The following is a 25429-nucleotide window of genomic DNA, read 5'->3' on the forward strand; positions in this document are numbered from 1 at the left end:
GGCGACCTGTACAGGGTGTACCCTGCCTCTCACCCTCTGACAGCTGGGATAGACTCCAGAATGTAAAATGAATGTGAGAAGCTGAAATGCAGATATCAGCAGGATCAACACTGTGCAAACCTCATTTCATTTGTTATTGAGGAGAAGCTGTAATGCTTTTACTCTCCTGAAAACCCTGTTTAAGGCTTCAAAGGTCCTCTGAGTTGATGCTAATTTCTGTAGTCATGTTGCTCCTTTATATTTACAAGTAAACAGCTCCACCTGCTGGTCACAGAGACACATCCCAGCTGAGCGAGATGCGCTCTGTTCAGTCCCAATAATCAGATTTCCTCAGTGGGCTTATAACTTCCCGAAGTGTCTGCAGCCACAGAGCTCTTTGAAACCTCTAAATACTGAAGAAAGAAGCTTCCTCTATGACCTCTTTCAGCAGAGGAGACACTGGAGCATCCTTTATCAAAGGAAAGGAGATGATACCATTCCACAGTTCAACACATTCAGAGCTCAGTGTTACTGACAGTGACTCAGATCATGTAAATGTTCATTAATGATGTGTTTTCTGCTTAATGTCACATGTGCTGATATGGTTGAATTTTCAGCATCATGCTGCAGTAATAAAATCTCATTCTCATCAAGCTGTTGCTTTTAGACTGTAAATATCTTTAACAAAAGCTCTCTGGATCATCTCTCTGGAAAAACCCACATTAACATGACAAAGAGCTGATTTCATTTTTTCACGTTTTTGAAATTTCCTTTAAAATCAAAACGTTCCTAATGAAGTGATGTTTTTGTTTGTTTTTATACGCCCTTCACAATATCCTGTGGATCATTTCTGGGATTGTTAGCAGACCGACATAATTCTCAGCTCAAACTGTGATAAGCAGATTTCCTGTTCTATTACCCACTTTTTGATTGTAAAAGCTCTGAATGCATAAACTGAAGTAGATGTAAATCTTTTCTGACACAAAAATTGATAATACATTTCTTTAATATGATTTTTGTACAGGTAAACAGAAGCACTATTTTGTGCTCATACAGGTTTCCGGGGATTGTTTTTCTTCATAATTAATGAAAAAAAAAACATTTATATCTGAATCATGTAGATTTACTGCCAAACAGTTCCCACTCGGGGCGTCCTACTTTCCAGAGGCTTTCTATTCTGGCTGCGAGGACCTATGGCCGCAAATGTGTCTGATTTTTAATCATTTTTAGCCTGTTAACCTCCACCAGCAGCCAGAGTAGGATTAGGGTCAGGTCTCATTTTAGCCAAAAGAGGCAAACGTTCAGAAGTTAGAAGATGTTAACTTTGAAATCAAGTCTCTTCCATGCATTTGGCTTCTGTTTTTCACTTGGCATTTCGGCATAGATGTGAACCTAACTCTGCCCTAAACAGGTCACTGTCTACAGGTCACAGGTGGATGTTAAGAGGTTGAAAAGATGTAGAGATGCACTGCTGAAGACCAGCTGCTGCAACATTCAGAGGGAGGCTAAAAGATCATCCTGAATCGACGTGGCTGAATTTTTCCTGGATTTTGGAAATCTAAATCGCCCTGAAAAATGTTCCTCAATCATCTCCTTTGGTGGATCTGCAGAGGTTCACAGGGCGCTTTAAAATTAAGAACATACCGGGAGCTCGAGTGTTTGTTCAGGAAATGATGCGTCTTTATTCATCAACAGTCTGAGACGCAGTCTGTCAGTCCACATGTGCTCATGCTGCTTTCACCTTTGATCTCAGTGATTAACTAAAGAAGCAAAAATGGCCTCATCTTGAGACTCTTTAAAAACACCGCAACTGCAGAGGCTTTTATTCTGAAAAGTAAATATCAGTTCACGATGTGGCACGGTGAAACGTTCAGGATCCAGAAGACCAGCTCCTGGTCCTACAGGACCTCGATGAGACCAGACCAAAGCTACGTCTACAGGCCGTCTCTTCGTCATGCCTTTTTTATTTTAAGAGCGAGCCAAAGTAGATTCAGGGTTCACAGGTAGACAAACTAGACAGCTACTCTTTGGCCTTCAGGAGCTCGCTCTCTGCCCCCTTCTCGTCCTGCTGGTCCTAGTCCTGGTCTACCTCTCAGAGCTGATCTTGTACCGGAGGACAAAATAAGCGATGAGTCTCAGAGAAAAGAAGAAGATGGCGAGGATGATGAAGTCCAGGTAGAGTTTGGCATCCAGCATGTCCAGCTCCTTGAGGATGGCCTCAGACTTCTGGAAGTGACACATCTCACCTTCATCACACTGAAGATCCTCTCGATCCAGACCATAGATGGACAAGATGACGCCCTCGAACCCGTACCTGAAACACAGAAACACTTTCAGAGAGTTCAACTTATTGCCACCCTCCATGCAGCAGTACCCACTCTCAAGCCTCTCCAGTTTATCATGTGAAGTAAAAGTGTTGCAGGTACATCATCAAGCAGGCCACCCCACCTGACGTAGGAGATGTAGGACATCCACTGCAGGTACCAGGGGATGGTATCAAAACTGACGAAGAACCCGGAGAACAACAGAACCGGGATCGCTGTGACCGGACCCACAAACGTGGCCACCTGCAGGAAACAAACACACCTGAGTGATGTCAACACAGAAACACACCTGTGAGCTGACATGCAGGTGAGGGAGGAAACTGAACAGACCTGCAGTGAGGTGGAAGCAGCTCCGATCAGCAGACCCAAACTCTGAGCTACCAGAGAGGTCAGAATCCCCAGAGACAGGAAGAGGAAGAACCTGCCGGCGTCTGGAGGCTGAGCTGTCATCCAGTACACAATACTGCAGTACACCACCGGGAATACTACCTGTACAACACAGAAATGCAGACAGGCTGCAGTTCAGAGGGTTTCATAGTGTCAGGTTTCTGTTTTTGGTTTGTAAGGTTAAGTGAAGCTGAAGCTGTCATTCAGAAAAACAGAATTTCATTTCAAATTTTCACAGCCTGACACAAAACCAGCTTTGGTCTCTGTAGCTGAGGAGACACAGGTGGCTGTAGCTGCTAGCTGTCTGCTAGGCTTCACCTCAGCTAACTCCCTGAACTGGACCTCTGGACCCTGTTTGTGCTGTTGGAGCCTTTTTACTGCAACTATCTGACCAATAATATGGCTGCTGTGGCTTAACTGGACTAACAGACCATCCAAGAAGGAAGAGCTCCAGTTTATTGAGTGAAATTCTCAGATTTTATTTGGATGTAACTGGTGTGTGTGTGTGTGTGTGTGTGTGTGTGTGTGTGTGTGTGTGTGTGTGTGTGTGTGTGTGTGTGTGTGTGTGTGTGTGTGTGTGTGTGTGTGAGAGAGAGAGAGAGAGAGAGAGAGATAGTATGATGTGGTTTCTGGCTAAAAAGTTAACACTGAGGCACCAAAAGGCAGAATCCAGGAACCAATGGGTGTTGATACGGAGGTGGTGTAGTGTGAAAATCTGCTTCCTTGGAAATCTTTGCTGTCACTTCACTGTTTGTGTGACTCATCATTTCCCTGAATCTCTATAACAGCAGCACAGGGGCAAACTCAGGATCTCACACTAATAAATCACCTGGAAGTATCACCAGCCAGAGCAGAGTCCAGATTACTACAGTTCAAAAGTAAGTGGACAGACACACTGGTTCTGAAGTCACGTCTTCAAATGTCTTGTTTAGAAAACACACATTTAAGAACAAATGTGCGGCAACTCTGTTTTATAAAGTTGTCTTATTACCTGGAAGGGGACATCAGCCATCGTCTTGGCCAGGTAGTACGCTTTCAGACTGTACCAGTAGTTCAGGTGTTCTCTCAGAAAAACGCCCATCTCCAGAGGAACTGAAGCACAAACACACAGCAGCAGAGATGAACAAAACTCTTCTTTCTTCCAACACTGTCTTACAGCAGATCCAAGAATGATTGTTGGAGGTAAAATACCCTAAAGCTAATGTTTAACACACACACAACCCTGATTTTAGCTTTATTAATCCTGATACTTGTGAGTTTCAGTTTAAGGATTTTAATTCCCACTACAGCTTGGATGGGACTGGCCCCTGAGAATATCAATAAAGGTTTTTTTGTATGTGAGCCGGAGCGGTAATGAGTCAGAAGTCAGAGGTAGTGATGGAGGTACATCTAAGCCACCGCTGTGAGACAGAAGTCAGTGTTTACAATGATTGGATTCTGCTTCTCCTCGTTTCCCGTCAGGAAGCTCCTGTTCCCGTGCTGGAGGGTCCCATCAAACATGCTCAAAGGTTCGATAATGAGCTCAGTGTATGTGCAGTAATCCCTGTAAGCCCACAGCTCTAAACACTCAGTTATCACACTGTGCTTTACTCCTGGAGCTCTATGATGTCAGAGAGGTTATCGCAGACTCAGAAGCCTCACGCGCCTGATGTTCAGACCTTCTGTTTACAAGAGGTAGCCAATCAGAACAAAGTTGTCTTTACGGGTGTGAGGCTAAAACAGTTTGTTTCACACAGAGGATGAACTGAGGGTCAGTGTGAGCTAAAGGAGGATTATTCCAACAGTTTATCTGAGAGCTGAGCTTATGTCACACATCCTGAAATAAAATCAGCAAAAGCTGCTCTCCAGCTCAACTCTGCAATGTCCATTTTTATACCAATTAATTTACAGCTCTGAGCCAAACAAATAACACCTGTGTGCAGGTAAATTTGCATAAAAGCTTCATACAGACTCACATGTGAGCACCGTGGGCATCAGAGCAGCAAACATGAGGAACAACATGGAGAAGAAGAGGAACCCTGAGTTACTCAGAACCTTCTTGGCTTCATTCCCGATTCCCAGGTACAGCAGACCAATCAGAACGCCGATCCCAATGTGAGACGAGATCCTCAGGTGAGTCAGCACCTGCTCAAGCAATGACAACATCTTACTACATACTACAATGCTACACAGTAATATTACCAAACTGAAAATACAGCTTGTACAGTGAAAACATTACATGTTATTTTACAGGCTCTGTACTATCCTGGAAACTTTCATCACAGTTTTTTTTAAGTTAAAGTTGGGAAAAAACTAATGAAAACCAATAAATAAAATGATGAATGAAATGATGTCACTTTCTCTGAGACCAATCACAACGCGCGTCTGACAGAGACTGAAACTGTTTGTGGATTTTTACTAAATTTTAACTGAAATATTCATAAAATCCTTCAGTCAAACAAAATGTCTGAAACATGTTGCATCTATTGTATTTATTTCCTTCATAACTGTATCAGCCATATCAATATAACTAACTTCCTGTGCAGAACTTCCCACTTTAACTTACAGTTAGATCGGAGCTGTTTTAGGAAATTATGAGTAAAATTCCCAATAAATTATCTGTAAAACATGCCCCAAAATTCTCCTGATAGATTAATGATAATTAATTATTTTAAACTCTGAGCGGTGAAAGAGGAATGCCGTTCAGCTCTGAGCGATGGAAAAACTTCTGCAGCTATGATCCATCAAACTGTCTCATCAGTGTCTAAATAAAGACTTAAAGGTCCAGCGGGGTCTTCTCACTGAGTCTCTGAGGATGCTGAGGAAGGTCCTTCTGAACAGGATGGAGAACTGAGTCATGCAGCTGGCAGAGAAACTGTGACAACCTTCAGATGATGAGCTCTCCTGAGATGGAGGAGAAATGGTTTGATTTATGTAATTATCAAAAGTACCCATTAATCAATTAATTGATTTACTGCTGTGATTTTAGTCATCATATAGAAACTGAAGGAGGAAAACAAACAGCAGGTAAACAGGAAAACCTGGCTCTCATGGACCAGTCACAGTAGAGGGTGTGTTCGTTTTTTACCTCCTCTGTGCGCTGCCACAGGAAGGCGTGGAGGCTCGTGTCTCCGTTCAGCTCGGTCTGATAGTCCTTCTCAGACTTCCTCTCCTGGACGGCTCTCACCAGCCTGATCATCTGGTCCCCATACTCTCCGGACGCTACCTCCATCACTGCACAGAGAAGACGTCAGTCAGCATGAGACGGTGACAGCAGAGCAGGAAGAGCTCCACCGGGCACCTCTTACCGAAGTCAGCGGGGTTGTGGTAGGTGGGGCAGTTTAGTCCGAGGTCTCTCAGGTAGGGAACCAGACTGGACACCTGTCCCCTGTAGATACACTGACCCTGACTCAGCACGTACAGCTGAAACACACACACACACACAAGGTCTGATTTTAAAACCACTTCTGTGTTTGCTTCAGTGCAACACATTCAGTTCTGGACTGATCAGTCACGTGTGTTAACGTTTCCTACCATTTTGTGGCTCCCCACCAACTTTTTGGGTCCTGAACATCTTTTTGTTTTGGAGGAAGCATGCAGAACGGTTCAGATTTAGGTTTGGGAACCAGAACAGAACCAGTTCCATGTTCTAGGAAATGTCCCTAAAGACCTCCATGAATCAAAAACTGTCGAAACATTCATGAAGTTTCTGTTCAGGGATGAACAAACACAAAGGTCCCGTTTGAAAACCCAAAAGGTCGCTCAGAAATCCCTCCTGTTGTTCTCTCTACAATCCTCCGTCTCTTCTGAGCACCAGGAGGAAACTGATTTCATCCCACTGGACGATACAACCTTTGATGATATTGTCGTTTATGTCTGGCAAAGAAACATTAAAACACTTTTTTACAATTTCAGTTTTTTACCTGGTCACTTAAAGTGGACATGAAACACTAGATGTATGAAGGCTAATTTACAGCATGGAGCTTTCTGAAAACTGTCACAGATTAACTGTCTGTGAAGCTGGATTTAAACTTTTTAGAATATGTGTAGCGCCATCTTGTCTCAGCACAGGCCGTGAGGTCACTGGGTCAGTCGGTCGGTCGGCTGGTTGATTGCCACTAACAGACTTACATTAGCTTATGTTAGCTAACTAGTGACAGAACTGATACTTCAGAGGAAAACAAGAAACTAAAACTAAAAAGCAGCCGGAGGGGGTCACTTTGTAAATCTTCTCCCTGGGTGGATTACTTCATTACTGTCAGGATTCCTGATCATGCTTCAGTGAGAAGCCCAGTCAGGCTTGTGCTGTGATGGGCATGTAGTGATTTCTTGTGAATTGGTTGGATGTGCTTGGAAAAAAAGACTTTTATTGCATAAAATAGTGCTGATCACTGATCATCTACTGTGCTAGCTGCTTGCCCCGCTCAGCAGAGGTGGCAAAAGTACACACATTCTTTACTTAAGTAGAAGTACTGATACTTGTTTTAAAAAAAATACTCCAGTAAAAGTTGAAGTACTGATTCAACTTCTTTACTCAAGTAAAAGTGAAAAAGTGCAGGCTCTGTACTCAAAGAATGTAAAAGTAACTCCTTGGAGGGCATTTTTTTTGTATTTTTGCGCAAAGCTAAATGAACCTTGTGCTAAATTAATGTAACAATAAAATAATATTACATTAGAATACAAATGTTTTTCCAAACTAAATTCAAATTCTAATAAATGTACTCAGCTGTTCAACTCTGAGGTTTACTGCTCTGTGTGGATTTACAGAATTGATTTCAGTAAGATGCCAGTGTTTCATGAGCGATCTTGGCAGTTGGTACAAAGGTGGAACTGAGTGAATGAATCTGAACAGCATCAGCTTAATTCAAACTCATCTCTGCTACACTTGATGTAACTTGTAACTGACTATGAACACAACTGCCATGTGCACATATACAGATCCAATATCTGATTTAAAAATGAGGACATTACATGTTAGCTTTAAATGTCCAGGTTATCAGAACTTCTCTCATTCTGGGAAAAACAGCAGCTGGACCTTCAGCTCGCAGACACACTGTGTGCAAACTGCACATCAACAGTTTGTGTGTTTGTTGATATTTGTTGAGCTGTTAGAAACATTGCATTTGAAATTAGCTGCCACTGAAAAATCTTGATGCTGGCTCACTTTAACAGTACAGCGCTATAAATGATGCATAAATGATGCATAAATGATGCATAAATGATGTGTTTTAGCCTCTTTCATCTCTTTGTATGCAATAAGCCTCGGTGATGGACACACCAATAGGAATGTTTTTCTGTGTTATTGTTCCTCCGTTTAAACTCCGATCGGTTTGACATTTGAAGACGCAGTGACATCGAATAAAAGCTGAGCTCACATGAGTTAAACCTAACGTAATGAGGCTGCTGGAGTAGAAAGATATTTGTAGAGTACAGATACCTGAAAATCCTACTCAAGTCACAAAGTATTTGTGCTTTGTTACTTCCCTCTTCTGCTGCTCAGTACTCTAATAAAGTGCTCTACAGACACGATCATTACAGCTAACCGGTGGATTCTCCTGTATCAGTGCAGCTAGCCAACAATGAAGACCCACCCACTGCTTCAGACACACAGCGTGAAAGTGGACAGTATATCCTTGTTTTTAACATAAACTCAGTGCTGCAGCCAGGGGTCAGCACAAAGTGACCCCCCTCAGACTGCTTTTAGTTTTGTTTTCCTTGTTTTCCACTGAGGTATCGATTCTGTCTCTAGTTAGTTAACATAAGCTGATGCAAGTCTGTTTGTGGCAACCTACCGACCGACCGACCAACCAACCACGCTGCTGTAAATTAGCTGTCATACATGTAGAGTTTCATGTCCACTTCAATGCACCTTTACACCACAAGCCGCTACTTTTATCACTCAAGTTTTGTTGTATCCCTTATGAAGGATCTTATCCTGTCACAGTCACATACAGATGGATGCATCTCTGTTGGTCTGAGATTCAGTAACTTGCCCACGGTTACTTTGACATGTTTATTGGGACAGCCAGGGCTCGAACTGCTGACCTTCAGATTAGCAGATGAACCCACTGATGGAAATGTAACCCTTTAATTACTGGGAAACAGTTGGGTGCTAACTTTACAGCTTTTTATTGTAAATGCTTGTTCTTAAAAACTTTTCAAAATGAATTAAATCATCAGAGTGTGAAGAAATGCTGTGACTCGTATGCATTGTTTTGAGACAGTTTTAACAGCCACACTTTCATGTAATACCAATCTGCACCACCAGATGGTGCAATGAGTCAATGTAAGAGGACATACTGGTGGAGAGGCTGAGGCTGCTGGGTTTGTGTGTGGAGGTGGATCACCTTGTCGAAGAGTTCAAACAGCTTGGCGCTTGGTTGGTGGATGGTGCAGATGACCGTCCGTCCTCCTCGAGCCAGAGCTTTGAGCAGAGAGACCACCTGGAAGCACGACGAGCTGTCCAGACCACTGAGACAGAAACGCAGACAGAGGTGTGGGTTTGTTTTACTGACCAACACACAGAAGATCCACTGATACTGACAGGAGTCAAGAACCCACTGGGACCTTTCTGGGACACTGGCGAGCAAAAAGCAGTCCAACACAGAAACATGGCTGTTTACACTAAACCAGCAGACGATCTGACATGTAAACTCTGTGAAAAGTATAGATCGTGTTCCGATCAAACAAAAGCTGCTGAACAAAAGTCTGAAACATTCAAATAAAAGAGGCTGAATGTTTGACTGCTCAGCTTTGGCCTGGCTGAGCTCGATGGTGCTGCATTCATTTCAGATTTGGGGGAACCGAGAAGGAAGAAAGAAAGCTGAGCGATGGAGCAGGAGTCAAACTACAGTCAGCTCCAGTGAGCTTCACTGCCTGAGCCACAGTGACCATTAACTGTGCTGCACTCTGTAGGTGTTTAACAGCATGATGTCACGTGTTGTGTAAAGTTTAAAATGACACTAAAATGAGTTTAAATGTTCCTACAACTGCTGTGCTGATTCAAAAGTTGCCTTAATGCAAAGATTTAAACCTGCAGCGACACATCAGGTCGGGTTAGGTGTGGTAGTGATCCACGTGGGGTGGTCTCTTACACTGTAATATATTAAGTTGTTGGTTTATTATCAGTTATTGTTGTTCTTATCTTTGTTGTCATGTTTGGTCCCTGTGTGTTTTATTAATGGCTAAGAACAGACCACCATGACTGTGGTTGCAGTGGCAATGGTGAGGTCTGATATCTGGCCTGGATTCATGACCTTTCATGTCCTCCATCTTCCACCACTTACAGTGGCTTGCAAAAGTATTCATACCCCTTGAACTTTTCGGTATTTTGTCACATTACAACCACAAACATAAATATATTTCACTGGAATTTAATGTGAAAGACCAACACAAAGTGGTATACAATTGTGAAGTGGAAAGAAAATTATACATGAGTCAAAACATTTTTTACAAATAAAAAACTGAAAAGTGTGGTGTGCAAAAGTATTGAGCCTTTGTGGAACCACCTTTTGCTGCAGTTACAGCTGCAAGTCTTTTAGGGTATGTTTCCACCAGCTTTGCACATCTAGGGACTGAAATTTTTGCCCATTCTTCTTTGCAAAACAGCTCAAGCTCAGTCAGATTAGATGGAGAGCGTTTGTGAACAGCAGTTTTCAGATCTTGCCACAAATTCTCGATTGGGTTTAGGTCTGGACTTTGACTGGGCCGTTCTAACACATGAATATGTTTAGTTTGAAACCGTTCCATTGTAGCCCTGGCTTTATGTTTAGGTCATTGTCCTGCTGGAAGGTGAACCTCCGCCTTAGTCTCAAGTCTTTTGCAGACTCCAGCAGGTTTTCTTCCTATATTTGGCTCCATCCATCTTCCCATCAACTCTGACCAACTTCCCTGTCCCTGCTGAAGAGAAGCAGCCCCAGAGCATGATGCTGCCACCACCATATTTGACAGTGGGGATGGTGTGTTCAGAGTGATGTGCAGTGTTAATTCTCTGCCACACATAGCATTTTGCATTTTGGCCAAAAAGTTCAATTTTGGTCTCCTCTGACCAAAACACCTTGTTCCACATGTTTGCTGTGTCTCCAACAGCTTCTGGCAAACTGCAAACGGGACTTTTTATGGTTTTCTTTTAACAATGGCTTTCTTCTTGCCACTCTTCCATAAAGACCACATTTGTGCAGTGCACCACTAATAGTTGTCCTGTGGACAGATTCCCCCACCTGAGCTGTGGATCTCTGCATTTGGTCCAGAGTCACCGTGGGCCTCTTGGCTGCATCTCTGATCAGTGCTCTCCTTGTTCGGCCTGTAACTTTAGGTGGACGGCCTTGTCTTGGTAGGTTTACAGTTGTGCCGTACTCTTTCCATTTCTGGATAATGGATTGAACAGAGCTCCGTGAGATGTTCAAAGCTTGGGAAATCTTTTTATAGCCTAAGCCTGCTTTAAACTTCTCCACAACCTTATTCCTGACCTGTCTGCTGTGTTCTTTGGACTTCATGATGCTGTTTACTCCCCAATATTCTCTTAACCAACCTCTGAGGCCCTCACGGAGCAGCTGTATTTGTACTGAGATTAGATTACACACAAGTGGACTCTTTTTAGTCATTAGCAGTCATCAGGCAACTTCTGAATGCAGCTGGTTGCACTCAGAGAAAAGGAAGCTGAATACTTTTGCACACTGCACTTTCCAGTTTTTTATTTGTAAAAATGTTTTGAATCATGTATAATTTTTGTTACACTTCACAATTGTAACCACTTTGTGTTGGACTTTCACATTAAATTCCAGTGAAATATATTTATGTTTGTGGTTGTAATGTGACAAAATATGGAAAAGTTCAAGGGGTATGAATATTTTTGTAAGCCACTGTATCTGGATGAACACTGAGATGTTTTCCGACCAGCAGAGAGACAGAATCTATCCAGCTTGTCCTGGGTCTGCTCAGGGTCTCCTCCTTGCTGGGCATGCCCCAAACACCTCACCTGTGGAGGAGCAGCAGCTCTACTCTGAGCCCCTCCTAAAGGACCAAACTTCTCACTATCTGCTCTAGAGCTGAGCTGTAGATCAGATAGTGAATCAACAGTTTCTCCTTCACGCTCAGCTTTCACTTCACCAAAACAGACTGGTACAGCATCCATCAATCTGTCGGTCACCTGCTCCACTCTCTCCCCACTTCTGAACAAGAAACCATAAAATGTAATTATTGTCTATGATTTATGTTTGCCTGCATTATTTTGGATAATATCTTTGCATGTAAAGGAATAAATTGCACGGGGTTATCATGGTATCCCTTTTTTAAAGGCGTGTGGGATAGCCCACCTCATCCTGCTGAGAACAGTAGGAATAATGGGTTTCTGTTGTTATGATTTGGTGCTTTAAAAGTAAAACTTAATCGAATTGAACTCAGAGGAAACTGGTCTAACTTTGTGGGTCACCAAAAAAATAAAAACTCAATAAATCGAATAAATTTTCTTGCCTCGTGGGTTCATCGAAAAACATAACCGGAGGATTGTTGATGAGCTCCAGAGCAATGGCCAGTCTCTTCCTTTGACCCCCCGACAGGTGAGAAGTCCTGGTTTTAGCACAGTCTAGCAAACCCAGAGCCATCAGGATGTCCCGGACCTGAACAAACAGAGACGTGAGTTCAGCTCAGCTGTTTAGACTCTGAGATCAGGGAGAGACCAGGAACTATCAGGGATCAGAGCTCACCATGTCTCTGCGAGCCTCCACCTTCTCCAGCAGCTTCAGATTGGCTGAAACCTGCACAAACAAAAAGATTCAAGTCTGCACTTCAGCACTCAGATGCAGTCTGAACACTGTAGTAGGCTTAGGAGAGCATACCATCATGGCCTCCTGTACGGTGAGGTGGGGCAGCAGCATGTCGTCCTGCATGATGTAACAGGAAACCTTCCGGAAGGAGCGCAGGTCTCTGGGCTGACCATTGATCAGGATCTCACCTTTCATCCCCGTCTCCCTGTACACGAAGACAGACGCACGCTGTGAATGCACTCCAGAGCTCGGAGAGCAACATGGATCATGTTGTTCACCGGGTGCACGTGGAATCTTATGGCCTAAATCTCCTGCACTCTATTAACACTCTGACACAGTGAAAGAACTGCAACAGCAGAGAGAAAATATGTAAAAGAAGCAAACTCTCAGTATGGAGACGGAGGATCTGTTATGGTGTCTTTTGAAGAAGTGAGGTGTAAACTGAGTGTGATTAGAAAACATTTTTCAAATATCTACAGCTCAGAAGTTTTGTAAAAGCATTTTCAAACTAGTTCATCAACATAACTTCATCATGAAGGTTTATTTGTTAATAAAATCATCATGTCACTCTCAGCTCTCTCAGGCAGAAACCACTGACATTCATTCACACATTCTCCACCCTGATGGATGAACCCACCTGTACCCGGCCAGGATATTCATGAGGGTGGACTTCCCGGCTCCTGAGGGCCCCATGATGGCCACCAGGTCCCCGCTGGTGAATTTCCCAGAGATCCCTTTGAGCAGAGTTTTGTAACCTGAGTCGGAACAGAAACAATTAGTGTGCAGGTTCCCAGCCGCTCAGAGAGCAGCTCTTTGTCCTCGAGTACACGGCTCAGATTTCACATCACTTTGGAGGTTTTTTTCTCTCATTAATCTGCTGAGATTCACACAAGCACGAGCTGCTGCTCTGAACCCTGAGACTTTAACGGCTCTGCACTGTTTTCTTTTTTTATCTGTACAAGACACTTTTAAAAAGGTTGTGACAGTGTGTAAAAATGCAAACAGAACATGGAGAGTCCTGCTTTTCTCAAATGCTTTGTGTTATTTCTGGTGTCATGAAGCTCCAGATGTTTTCAGTGGGTGATGCTCTGGATTCAGGTCAGTTCAGCAGCTGGAGTACGAGCTCGGTGTGGTTTGTTCATCAGCTGCTGGAATAAGAAAGAGCTCCTCTGGAACAGTCTGTCTGGATGGCAGCAGATGTTGCTGTTGTGGGGATGCTGTTTGAACTGTGTTGAGAACAAGCTGGATGGTTCTCCTCTTTAGTCCAGAGGACACAGCATCCATGATCTCCAAACAGAGCCTCAACTTCTGATTGGTCAGAGCATACACAGTTTTCCACTCAGCCTCAGCCCATCTGAAATGAGCTCAGAGGAGGTGGAGGTGTTTCTGGATCTCGTTCCTCTGTCTGAGCTTCCTGTGTGGATGCAGTGATGAGCTGCTGATGGTTCTCAGACATGTTCCTGAGCCCATGCAGTGATCTCCACCACAGAATCAGCTCTGAGGGTCTCCAGCAGCTCACATTTCTCTGAGTCTTTCAGTGAGATGCAGGAGTCTCGTTTAGGGTGGCCAGTCTCTGCTTGTGGCCACTCAAATATGCATCTGTGAAACGATGTTTTAGGTGAACACACTGTCATGTGTCTGATTTGTTTGTGTGCACACACTGAACAACCAAACAAATGGGGGAAAAAAAAATCATTCTATTAATTATAGAAATGGTGTTACCACAGAAACCAAAAAGGATGAGGAGGAGCAGGATGACGATGAAGGTGGCCTGCAGTAACGGTTGCAGTGTTTATTTGCTGATGGAGGCTGGACGCTCTTTAATGAGATTATCAGATTTAATCGGAGAGAATCAGATTTAATCTCTCTGACCGACAGTACCCTCCACCGCAGCGATACACACTGCACTATATGTGCTTCATGGAAGACGCTCTGACACTGATTTAGCAGCACAGCTGATCTTTATGCCGTCATTTTACTGTTTCAAATGTGGAAACGTGGCATCCGAAATGTGCCTGAAGTGACATGCTAGCTGTAAGCTCATCCAGTTCAGCTCACAATGAACTAACAGGTCAGAGACACAGCTGCCAGGGAGCCATCAAAAGTGATTATTAAGACTTTTTAAATGTTCTCAAATCACTGGGAAGTCAGTGAGGAGCTCTTCAACAGGTGTTTTGTGTCGTCATACTTAATGTCTGTGACCTGTTCAGGGTGTACCCGCCTCTCACCCCATGACAGCTGGGAAAGCTTAGGAAAGCAGTTAGGTCAATGGATGGATGGACAGACCCAGTTAAAAGTCAGTAGAAACAGTCCAGATGGCACGAGTTCTACTTTCACTGTGATGGGAGCAGAAATAAAGAGCTTCATTTTTAAAGCAGGTTCTCAAAGGCCAGAAGATTTGAGTCAAAAATTAGAAGCATGTCTCTTACAAGCCTCATATGTATTTTTAAGTGTTAAAATTTCACATTTATTTTGAGATGCAAATAAAAATTTTAATTGTTTAATCTTCTTTAAGACAGACGCAAATGAAATCAAGGTTCATTTAAGGTTTAACTGTATTAACGGCCCAGGTTTGGCTAGATGCTCTGAGGAGAGATCAGGTTGTCAGCGTGTTTTTCCAGTTCTTATCTGTTCTGAGTGTTAACACTGAACAAAGAACATATTGTTAATTATTGTAACTTTGAAACTTTCAGTCATTTCTGCACAGATTCCTGCTGATTAGCTGGAGCTGCTGTGAATAACAATGTGGGTCCAAAGCCGTCTGTACCTGCTGCTGAGAAACACAGCAGGGCTTCCCCCTCAGTGCCGCCTGTCAGGTAAAATCTGAGAGACATTTGTCTCTGATGAAGAGCAGCAGCTCATTTTGTAATGACTCAGATGAACTGCTGTAACCTCATTAGCTTCAGAGTTCAGTCTGTCAGCTGACAGATAAGCACTTGAGGAAAACCCACAGTGTCAGTGTCTGATACTTGTCCTGTTACATCGACTGTAGGAAAAATTCTTCAAAGTATCTTTGCTCACATCTTCATGTGTGCTTTTCTGTTTCATCTTTTCAGCAAATGAAATCACACAGTAAAAGCTTCTGCTGGGCTGAAAGGCATTGTGGGTAACTATCAATCACAAAGAGGCCGAACACTTTACGGATTGAATAAAAAGTTATGTGTCAAAATGTTGGTGAAATTAAGATGGAAAACATCAGTTAAAGTGTTGAAGACAGCAACAGAAACATCGCCCTTCTGTCAGCACAGCGTTTTCGTGCGGCCTGAGGTGGCGTCGTGTTCCCGCCTGTAATCATACCTGAGCAGGTGTGAAATGTTCTCAGTGAAACTCAGCTTTTCTAATCTGAACAAAGAGTTTAACTGCTATCTCCGAGGAAACCCGATCTGTTAAAGACTCCAATAGCCTCAGATTACAGACACAAAACAGCAGAGAGAAAATCAGAGGGAGGAAAACAACAGCTAACGTTTAATGTGGAACTCAGCCAAAGGTCCCAGCAGGGCAGAGCTTTACAGAACCATGATGTTCCCTTTCCTGCCCAACACCAATCAGCAGATGACCTACTGTTCAATCAAAAACTAAGAACACCCTTACCGCTTCCATATATAGAAGCAGTTACTATTTATGGATGCTGCTACTGTAGCAGCCAGGTGCAGCTAATCAAATATACTGATTAACTGATCATCAGCAGTGTGAGCTCCTCTATAAAAGCAGACATTTGGCAGTTTGCAGTTGTGGAGCATTCAGCTGTGTTTTAACACAATGTCACAATCTTCCCAGGTCTGGACATCCCAGTAAATTCACTTCAAACTCAGACCATGCAAAAACCCCCAAGAGCTCCATCTCAGACTCTACAGGCCTCGGTTAGCACGTTAGAGGTTAAAGGTCCTGACAGTACAATTAGAAAAAGACTGAGCAAGTGTGGCTTGTTTGGAAGGACTGCAGGAGAAAGCCTCTTCTCGCTAAAAAGAACATGACAAAATGGCTTAGGTTTGCAAAGCTGCATCTGAACAAACCACAAGACTCCTGGAACAAAGTCCTTTGGACAGATGAGACCAAAGTGGAGATGTTTGTCTGTAATGCACAGCAGCACTTTTGGAGGAGACCAATTTCAGCACATCAACACAAACACCTCAGACCAAATGTCAGCACAGTGGTGGAGGGCTGAGCATTTGGGCACATTGCAGTCACTGAGTCACCCATGAACTCCTCTGTATACCAAAGTATTCTAGAGTCAAATGTGAGGCCATCTGTCTCACCGTTAAAGCTTGAACCAAACTGTGTCTTCCAGCCTGGCAATGATCCCAAGCACAGCAGCAAATCTCCAACAGAACGGCTGAAAAAGAAGAGAACCAAGGTGCTGCAAGGGCTCAGTCAGCGTCCAGACCTCAGCCTGACTGAAATGCTGTGGTTGGACCTTCAGAGAGCGGTGCATTATGAACTTCAGCCACACTGTAAAGAAGAGTGGGCCAAGACACCTCTACAGTGACAAGAGACTGATAAAATTACACAGGAAACCATCACTGGAACTTATTGATGCTAAAGGAGGTTCTACAAGATGCTGAATCAGGACTGCAGAGAGTCTGGGAAACCTGTTTTTTTTTTAATGACATTCTGTTCATGCTGTCAGGCAACAAGCATCTTGTAGTGTTTTCAGTTTTGGTTGAATTCCCACAATCCCTCTCTCTGTGCAGCTTTCTACTGGATTAACAGACACCATCTATTTCCTCTTTGGTCAAAGCTGTCTGTACATTTTTTAGGTATCCTTTGGTATACAAGATTTTGGTAGGGGCAGCAGCCTAAGAAGAGAAACCCAAACTTCCCTCTCCCCAGCCACCTCCTCCAGCTTATCCAGGGAACACAGAGGGATTCCCAGGCCAGCCAAGAGATATAATCTCTCCAGCGTGTCCTGGGTCTGCCCCAGGGCCTCCTCCCGGTAGGACATGCGCAGAAAAACTCTCCCAAGAGGCGCCCAGGAGGCATTCTAGTCAGATGCCCAAACCACCTTAACTGGCTCGTTGTAGTGTGGAGGAGTAGTGGCTCTACTCTGAGCCTCTCCCAAATGACTACACTCCTCACCTTATCTCTAAGGGAGGGGCCAGCCACCCTTTGGAGGAAGCTCATTTCCACCTCTTGTATCTGTGATCTCATTCTTTTGGTCACTACCCTCGTGACCATTGGTGAGGGTACGGATGTAGCTCAACCGTTGTTTTTAATTAAATAATTCAACTCAATTTTAGTTATATAGCAGCAATTCACAACAAAAAGTTGCCTCGAGGCATTTCATATTGTAAGGTAAAGATCCTACAATAATACAGAGAACAACCCAACAATCAGATGACGCCCCCTATGAGCAAGCACTTGGGAAGGAAACACAGTGGGAAGGAAAAACTCCCTTTAACAGGAAGAAACCTCCAGCAGAACCAGGCTCAGGGAGGGGGGGTCATCTGCCATGGTTGGTTGGGGGTGAGGGGAGAGAGACAGGACAAAAGACACACTGTGGAAGAGAGACAGAGATTAATAATTACTAATGATTACATGCAGAGTGGGGTACAAACAGAGAGAAAAGAGGTGAGTGAAGAAGAAACACAGTGCATCATGGGAAGGGATTCACTGATAAATGGACCTGCTGGCACACCTGAGCTCAGATGAGAGCAGCATCAACATCACTGTTTGTTTTCTTCTAGTTTGTTCTTTATTTTCAGGCAGCGAGTTACGGAGCTTCTTCTAATCTGACCTGCAACTATTTACAGACGGAGACCCCGACTGAGATTAACAGATTACAGCCTGATAATCCACCATGCACACAAACACACAGCAGCCAAACTCACACACAGCTAACTGCTGCTTGATGAAGCAAAACCGAACTTTAACAGTGAATCTGAAAAATTCAATATATGGGTGAATTTAACCATGTGAGGGGTAAGTCATCACTGATGACCCTATGACCTCTATGAACTCTCTGTCTCACACACATTTAGGTTTAGGATGGTAACCTTAGAATAGAATAGAATGCCTTTATTGTCATTATACAGGATGTACAATGATGTACAATATATATATATATATATATTTTTTTTTTTTTCTTCAATTGTTAAGGAACTGAGATGTTTGCACACTTAACACAACTCCACGCAATCTGGCTCTGTCCACCAATACAAAACTTATGAAAAGAAATAATCACCAAACTTTCTCAAACCTCAATGTCCTTTGGCAACCACTGAGGTAAATGCCCTTTCGTGTAGCATAAATGAAATCTCCAGTCATAAGCAGTGTTTTCGAGCTGTGCTGTGTTGTTGAAATTGAGCAAAATTACATGAAACACAATTAGCTAATCTGTTTGCTTTTAATTGGGGTATTTTGTAACGAGGAGACTGACATTAAACGTAGCGGTGAACGTTTTAAAGGCAGCTGACGAAAGCCTCCAGCTTCGAGGGGAGAGAAGCTGGAGAACTGAAGCTCCAGCACAACACGAACAGTTCAGAAACAATTTAAAATGAGAAAAAAAAAGCTATTTATTAACTGATTAAGTCGTGTTTTAGACTGCTTATTGCTAGCAGATCTATTCTGACCAAAAGTGCAGCTGTGACTGGTTATGAGTGACGGCTTTACAGCAGACAGGTGCTCCCCCTCTTCCAGGTACTGCGTACCAGTGCAGTACCAGACCGTACCGGCTTACTTTCACTCCTGGGTGCCAGTGAGAAAATTCCAAGCCATAAAATACAAAAACTGTTCAATCTCAAGACTCTCTAAAATTGGATTAATGCTTAAAGTTTGTATTATTAGGGGTGTGGCCTCTTTGACTGACAGGTGGATGGCGACACAGGCAGCTGTAACTGCTAACTGTCTGCTAGGCTTCACCTCAGCTAATTGGAGTCCCTGAACTGGATCTCAGGCCCGTGTTTGTGCTGTTGGAGCCTTTTGGATCATTTGTAATCAGATTATCTGACCAATAATATGGCGCTTCATTGTACTAACAGACCATCCAAGAAGTCCAAGCTTCAGGTGACCCTCTGCAGTCGACTCCAAAAACTCAGATTTACAGTTGGCTTCAAGGTTACATCCTAAACCTAATGAAAAAGGAGGTCCGCACACCAAAAAGCTCCTTGAGAATTTTTAATCCATCAGTATTTAAAAGAAGTAACATTTCGGGCTAGAATGCCCTTCTTCAGTCTGAAGAAGCCATAAAGTAACGTTTATGGCTGGAATGCCCTTCTTCAGTCTGAAGAAGGGCATTCCAGCCATAAACGTTACTTAAAAATTCTCAAGGAGCTTTTTGGTGTGTGGACCTCCTCCTTTTTCATTGAGTTTTGCTTGGATCCAGCACCCTGGTTAAACTTTTTGGATGTGCGTGTTTCTCTTTTATTAAGTACATCCTAAACCTAAACATTCACATCGATTATGGTTCCGTACCTTTCTTCCTCCACCAGGGTCCCTCTCTGACCAAGTAGGAGACATCCTTAAACTCAATGTTGACCGCTGGTCTACGAGGTAATGAGGAGAACCTCTGGGCTTCCGTCAAGTTGTTGTCCACCTTCTTCGGGTGTCCCTGCAGAAGTGGTGTCTGCTGGCTGCCTGTCGGCCGCTTGCTGACCACCTCATCCATACAAACACACACCGTCCGGGGATCCAACATCAGGTCCGGGGGCCCGTTGGTGTTCTGTAGGTGAGATTAAAGGGAATGAGTGTTTAAAACAACCACAGTTAGTCTGAGAATATGTGCAAGAAGACCTGCTTCAGTTCTGTTAACACAATAAAGGTCCCTCAGAAAACTTCACGTTTTCATCAGCACAACAAATAAAACAGGCCATCCACCAAAAGATGGCTCCTAAATGGAAACACATGAACGTTGATCATTCCATGTTGGAACAGCACAGAGAACACAACAGCTCAGTTAACCAATGATGAGAGTCTTTTAAACTCTTGACATCCACCAAATCTCCATCCATCCTCTGTCCATCCATCTACAGCCATCCTCTGTCTGTCCATCCACCATCCAAGTAGCTTTTTACTAACCCATATTTTAACTGGTGGTTACAAACAACCAAACAATGAGACACTTTCGGAGACTTCTCAGTGTTGACAGAGGTTTACCAGCGAGCTTTCACAGCACTGGATACTCCATTCATCCTTATGTTCTTGTCATCTACACGTGACTTGCAACCTATCTTGGGTTATGGTCACATCTACCCCTTTGTATAGAATTTTTACCTATTTTGCTAATACATTTGAAATCATTTAACAGAAGAACTATAAGGCCAAATTTGAAAAGTAACATCTTCTAGTATCTAAAATTATGCTTGTTTAGTGTGTGACTAAAATAAAACCTAACCCTAAGTTGTTCCACCATCTTGGTGGATGTTAAAAGGTAACAGATCCCAGTAACATTCCTTACCAAAGCTGATCCTTTTCACAATATTTATCACAGGTTCTCATCTACATGATCCTCTCACACATTTCTATAGTCCACGCCCTAATCTCAGGCTGTATTCACAATGAGACAATAGAAGAACTAAACAATGAGCCAGATAAACAGTTTATTCTGGTGGATTGTGACGGACGGTGTATTTTATCGCTTTTATTTCATGTTGAAGCAACTGGCTGAACAGCAAGGGGCAGAGAAAGTCGCTTTTTTCTGGAGAGCTGCAAAGACAAATGGAAAAATATGACAACAATACTGTGCAGTATTTACAACATAAACCACCCTGAAGCATCTTTTGGTTGAAGAGGAGCTGAAAAGATAAAATTCACCAAGGCAGGTGGGTTTCCTCCAGCAGCCCAAAGACATGCATGAGGGGTTAACTAATGAATGTAAGTTGGCCATAGGTGCAGGTGTGAAATAAATAAACCTTTGAGTGGTCAGCAAGATGAAGAAAATCTGGGTCCAAATATACAAAGTAATAAAAATAAGCCAGTAGTACCATGGTACCCAAATTCAAACCTTTTTTAATTCCACTGGACTGGTCTCTGTATAAGATACAAACATAGGGGTACAGCAGCAGTACCTTAGAGGTTACCACCCAATTAAAAGCCGCTATACCCCTAAAGGTACAATAAAGTACCATAAAGTAAGGTATTTTCTGGGAGTGAAGTGACGTTATGTTGTTTTAAACCTCTGTCCTGCCTCTAAAATAAGGACTGAGGAGCCCACTGGTTGTGATTCTGCTGTCAGAGTGAAACCCTGCAGAGCTAAGTCTTTGTCATGTGGGTTTTACATATTCATGCATCCGTTAGAGAAAATCAAAGTAGCGCTCTGAGTTGGTTTCCTGAGGATGGCTGAGGCTGTCTGCAGGCCTGGACACAGACGTGGATGTTGTCAGATTACCCATCAGCTGGTCTGCTGTTGTTCCTGAAGGATGGATGATGTGTGAGTGACCTATCCCCATATGAGGCGCTAATCTGCCTCTCCGAGCAGGAGGTAACTGTTGGTCAGTGGAGAGCGGAAAAACAGGCTGAGCACAGGATTTAAGCTAAGCGGCAGAGCAGCGAGCAGACTGCTGCTGTGATTCAGCAAAACCAGCACCATGGTCACCATAGTTACCATCATCATTGATTTATTTACCATTGGGACCAATATCTAAGTTTCAGTCCAGGAAATCATTTTAGTGTCTTCACAGAATGAATATAAAAGATCAGCGTATCCTCCATGACATCAATAGTTTCTGCACTCTGTATGATAAAACGTCAGTATTTGAGTTGTGGATGCCACCATGCTGGTTTTTGTTTTCAGAAAGTGACCATATTTAAAAGAGATGATGGAGTGCAAAGTTATCAGCTAGCTAGCATCACACAGCCACAGATACCTGCTGATCAGTAACATCCTAATAAATCCTCAAATTTCACTCAGCAAACTGGAGCTCCGCCTTCTCGGGTAGTCTGTTAGTCCACTGAAGCGCACAGCAGCCATGCTATTGTTGTTGTATTGTTGTATGCTATTGTATTATTATAAGTGCAGCAAAAATGCTCTACAAGGCTCCAACAGGTCCAGAGGTCTGCTTCAGGGACTCCAGTTTGCTGAGGTGAAGCCTTCACTTGTGTGGCCATCCACCTGTCAAAGAGGCCACACCCCTAATTATGCAAACTTTAATCCAATTTAAAGAAGTGAGTTATAACCCCCCCCCCCTCCCCCCTCCCCGTGCAGCTGTTATGAAGGGGGAATTAGCTGTAGAGACCAAATAATTTTTTTTTGCTTAAAAAAAATTACAAAATCAATTTTATGTCAGTCGACTAATTGCTGCTGCATAAACAGGGTTACGATCAGTTTCTTACATTCTGACCATTTTTCTGTGTGGAAGTAACACTTTTTATGGATTTCAAGCAGTGTATGTGTGCACTGTAACACACATAACATATGGAAAATCCACCCACTAATATATTTTTAACTACATAATCAGTATATTTTCCTAACTTTAGAAAGTTGCAGCAGATAGAAAAGTTTTCCATCCTGAGACATCTCCTTAAACAAAGGTCTGATTATCACGTTTTCAAGAGAAAACTGGAGCTGATTTCTCCATGGGGGTTTTTGTGTACAATGTGCAGCAGTGAAGGCAGTTAAAAGTACTCGAAGCACACCCAGTGAAGTACTGGTACAAAGAAAATTGCTGCACTGAAAATGTGAGGTAAACGTAAGTATAATATGCTGATTACGATAATTTTCTCCATTAATCGATTGACTGATTTGTAAAAATTCTTAAAGTAGTGAGAAATATTATCACAGCTGCTCTGAACAATTAGAAAAACATATTTTGCATTTCAGGTGCATAAACAGTAGCATTTTAAAACTGTGACAAACTTTTGTTACAAGTTTTATATGGTTTGGGCAAGTGTCTTCATAAAATAAGTTAATCTATCAGGTAAAGGTAGTAGATGATAATAGATGAAGGCATGAAAAGACTGAAGCAAAAATGCTTCAAATTTACACTCAAAAAGTAAGTATTAAGTAAATGTACTTACATATGTTAAGTACTTCACCAGTATGTGTGACTAAGGCTCTAGTCTTCACCTTCTATCCTCCCATCATCGGTCCACTCAGTGTAACAACTACCACTGTGAGCACTTCTAAACTATCTAAACTCTTCAGCATATGTCCACCATAAAACCAGTAGGGGGCGTGGGCACAGGAGGCACCACCCAATCTGAAATTTGATTGCCCCAACCCCAAACTGTGTTGTCATATCATCACAGCCATTCGCAGAAATTATGATGGACCACAAGGACGTCCTGATCACAACTGCAGTTCCTCTGACGTCCAGCAGTGGCGCCACAGTGAGTCAGTCCCCATGTTAAAACTTTCCCGCAGAAACAAACATGTTTCAAACAGCCTGATACAGAAACTGCTTTGGTCTCTGTAGCTAATTTCCCCCTTCATAACAGCTGTATGGGGGGGGTGGGGGGGGGGGGGGGGGGGGTTGCTTCATAACTCACCTGGATTAAAGTTTGCATTATTAGACGTGTGGCCTCTTTGACTGACAGGTGGATGGTGACGCACAGTGAAAGGATTTTGATTGGCTGTTACTGAGCACTGATTAGCAGGTATCTGTGTCTGTGTGATGCGCCCATACAGTCTGTAGATGCAGGTTCCGATGAAGATAGAGAACATTAGCTGATAACTTCGCACTCGACACTCTCATACAAAAATGGTCACTTCTGGGTCAAAACAAAACAAACAAACAAAAAACTGTGGTGGTCAAACGCTAAAGTTGAGGGTTTAAAATGTGATCTCAGTGTGGCTACTCCCATCTGTTATATACAGTCTTTGCCCCAGTGCAGGTTTATGGAGGCCGGTCTGTGCATGATTAAAATCAGTCACTGAAGTTTCAACCAGTTTTTAGCACGTCTGTTTTGGTATTTATTTCCAAAACAGTTCTGTGATTTTCCACTGACTTCTGCTGTGTCACTTCATTCCAGTGCTCATCATTTACTGGAGACCACACTGAGAAACATTTCCATCTGGACAGGTGGACACAGCATTAAAGATAAAATCCCCATCCAAGGTACTAAACACCTGCCACCCCAGCACTACATAACACAGTGTCCCATCAGTGTGTTAACATGAAAACGAGGATTATTTGAGGATAAACACGCAGCATCTGATTCATGTTGAAAACACAGGGCATTTTTAGCATCATGAGCACAAACTATGAAGATCTGCTCATATCTTCAGGAGCAGGACGACTCTCCTCTTCTTCCCCGAGGAGCTGACTTCAATGCTTTGCTTGCTGCACAGATCTTTCCTCTGGTGGAGCTGGAGTACTGTGAACTCCTTTAAAAAACATCCCAGTATCTCACAGAGCTGGCTCTGCTGTGGTACAGCTAACAACACAACACACGGGTGTATTTATACAGAAATCTGATTACTTAAAACCAGCAGGAGACTCAGAAGTCTCACACCATATCTTAATGCTGGAACCCAGTATGTGACCAGTCTGAGTCCCAGCATGAGTGCCAGTATGAGTCCTTGTACTCACCATGATGATGGAGTTGGTGACGGTGGGGTTGTGGACAGACCAGGCGGCCATCAGACAGGCCATGGCCAAGAGACAGCAGCACTCTGACACACACACACCTCCGTCACACACATCTGATCAGCGCCTCACTGCCAGCCAGCAGCAGCAGGACTCATGGCCCCACCCCCAAGCACTAACCACACCCCTGCCCAGTGACCCCACCCCTCTTTCTGAGCAAGAGAAGGAAACAAAGCACACCTGCTGAAGTCACTGATTGGTGGATTAATATTTTTGCCTGTGTCATTGAATTAAATCAGATGTGCATTTAAAGCACCAAAGCTAGTGTGGTTTTTATGCACTGTTGTATTTAATTTAATCCAGATTGTGTTCTCTCTGGTGTTTATCATTTAAAAACTGGTAACATGATGTGCCAGCATTATCTCTTTTTTATCTGTAAACCGTGAAAAGTTTTGCCAAGTGACATGAAAGTTTTTGAGGTTTTTGAAGTCAGTGAGACGCCCATTTTTTAATCATCTTGGCATCAAACAATCCA

General features: G+C 43.1%; 1 protein-coding gene across 1 annotated transcript; it reads right to left on the minus strand.

Annotated features, from left to right (window-relative positions):
* Positions 1 to 1634: 1634 nt before the first annotated feature.
* On the minus strand, positions 1635 to 25009 carry abcg1 (ATP-binding cassette, sub-family G (WHITE), member 1). The gene is made up of 15 exons (XM_030744052.1): positions 24898 to 25009; positions 19844 to 20090; positions 13071 to 13188; positions 12506 to 12638; positions 12374 to 12424; positions 12141 to 12286; positions 9017 to 9140; positions 5978 to 6092; positions 5758 to 5903; positions 5472 to 5573; positions 4646 to 4814; positions 3682 to 3782; positions 2634 to 2792; positions 2428 to 2546; positions 1635 to 2293 (listed from the first exon to the last, which is right to left on the minus strand). The coding sequence occupies exons 1-15, from the start codon at positions 24958 to 24960 to the stop codon at positions 2065 to 2067; spliced, it is 2022 nt and encodes a 673-aa protein (XP_030599912.1). The 5' UTR covers positions 24961 to 25009; the 3' UTR covers positions 1635 to 2064.
* Positions 25010 to 25429: the final 420 nt, after the last annotated feature.

The sequence above is a fragment of the Archocentrus centrarchus genome, chromosome 13 (assembly GCF_007364275.1).
Source record: "Archocentrus centrarchus isolate MPI-CPG fArcCen1 chromosome 13, fArcCen1, whole genome shotgun sequence".
Taxonomy (NCBI): Eukaryota; Metazoa; Chordata; class Actinopteri; order Cichliformes; family Cichlidae; genus Archocentrus; species Archocentrus centrarchus.

What these genes read in the sequence shown, in the direction of transcription:
- abcg1 (XM_030744052.1), bottom strand. Translation starts at nt 24,960, where the DNA reads ATGGCCTGTCTGATGGCCGCCTGGTCTGTCCACAACCCCACCGTCACC. An exon ending in CCACAACCCCGCTGACTTCG is followed by an intron (nt 5,904 to 5,977) that starts GTAAGAGGTGCC and finishes TTCTCTGTGCAG; the next exon opens with TGATGGAGGTAGCGTCCGGA. An exon ending in CTGCTTCCACCTCACTGCAG is followed by an intron (nt 2,547 to 2,633) that starts GTCTGTTCAGTT and finishes TGTTTCCTGCAG; the next exon opens with GTGGCCACGTTTGTGGGTCC.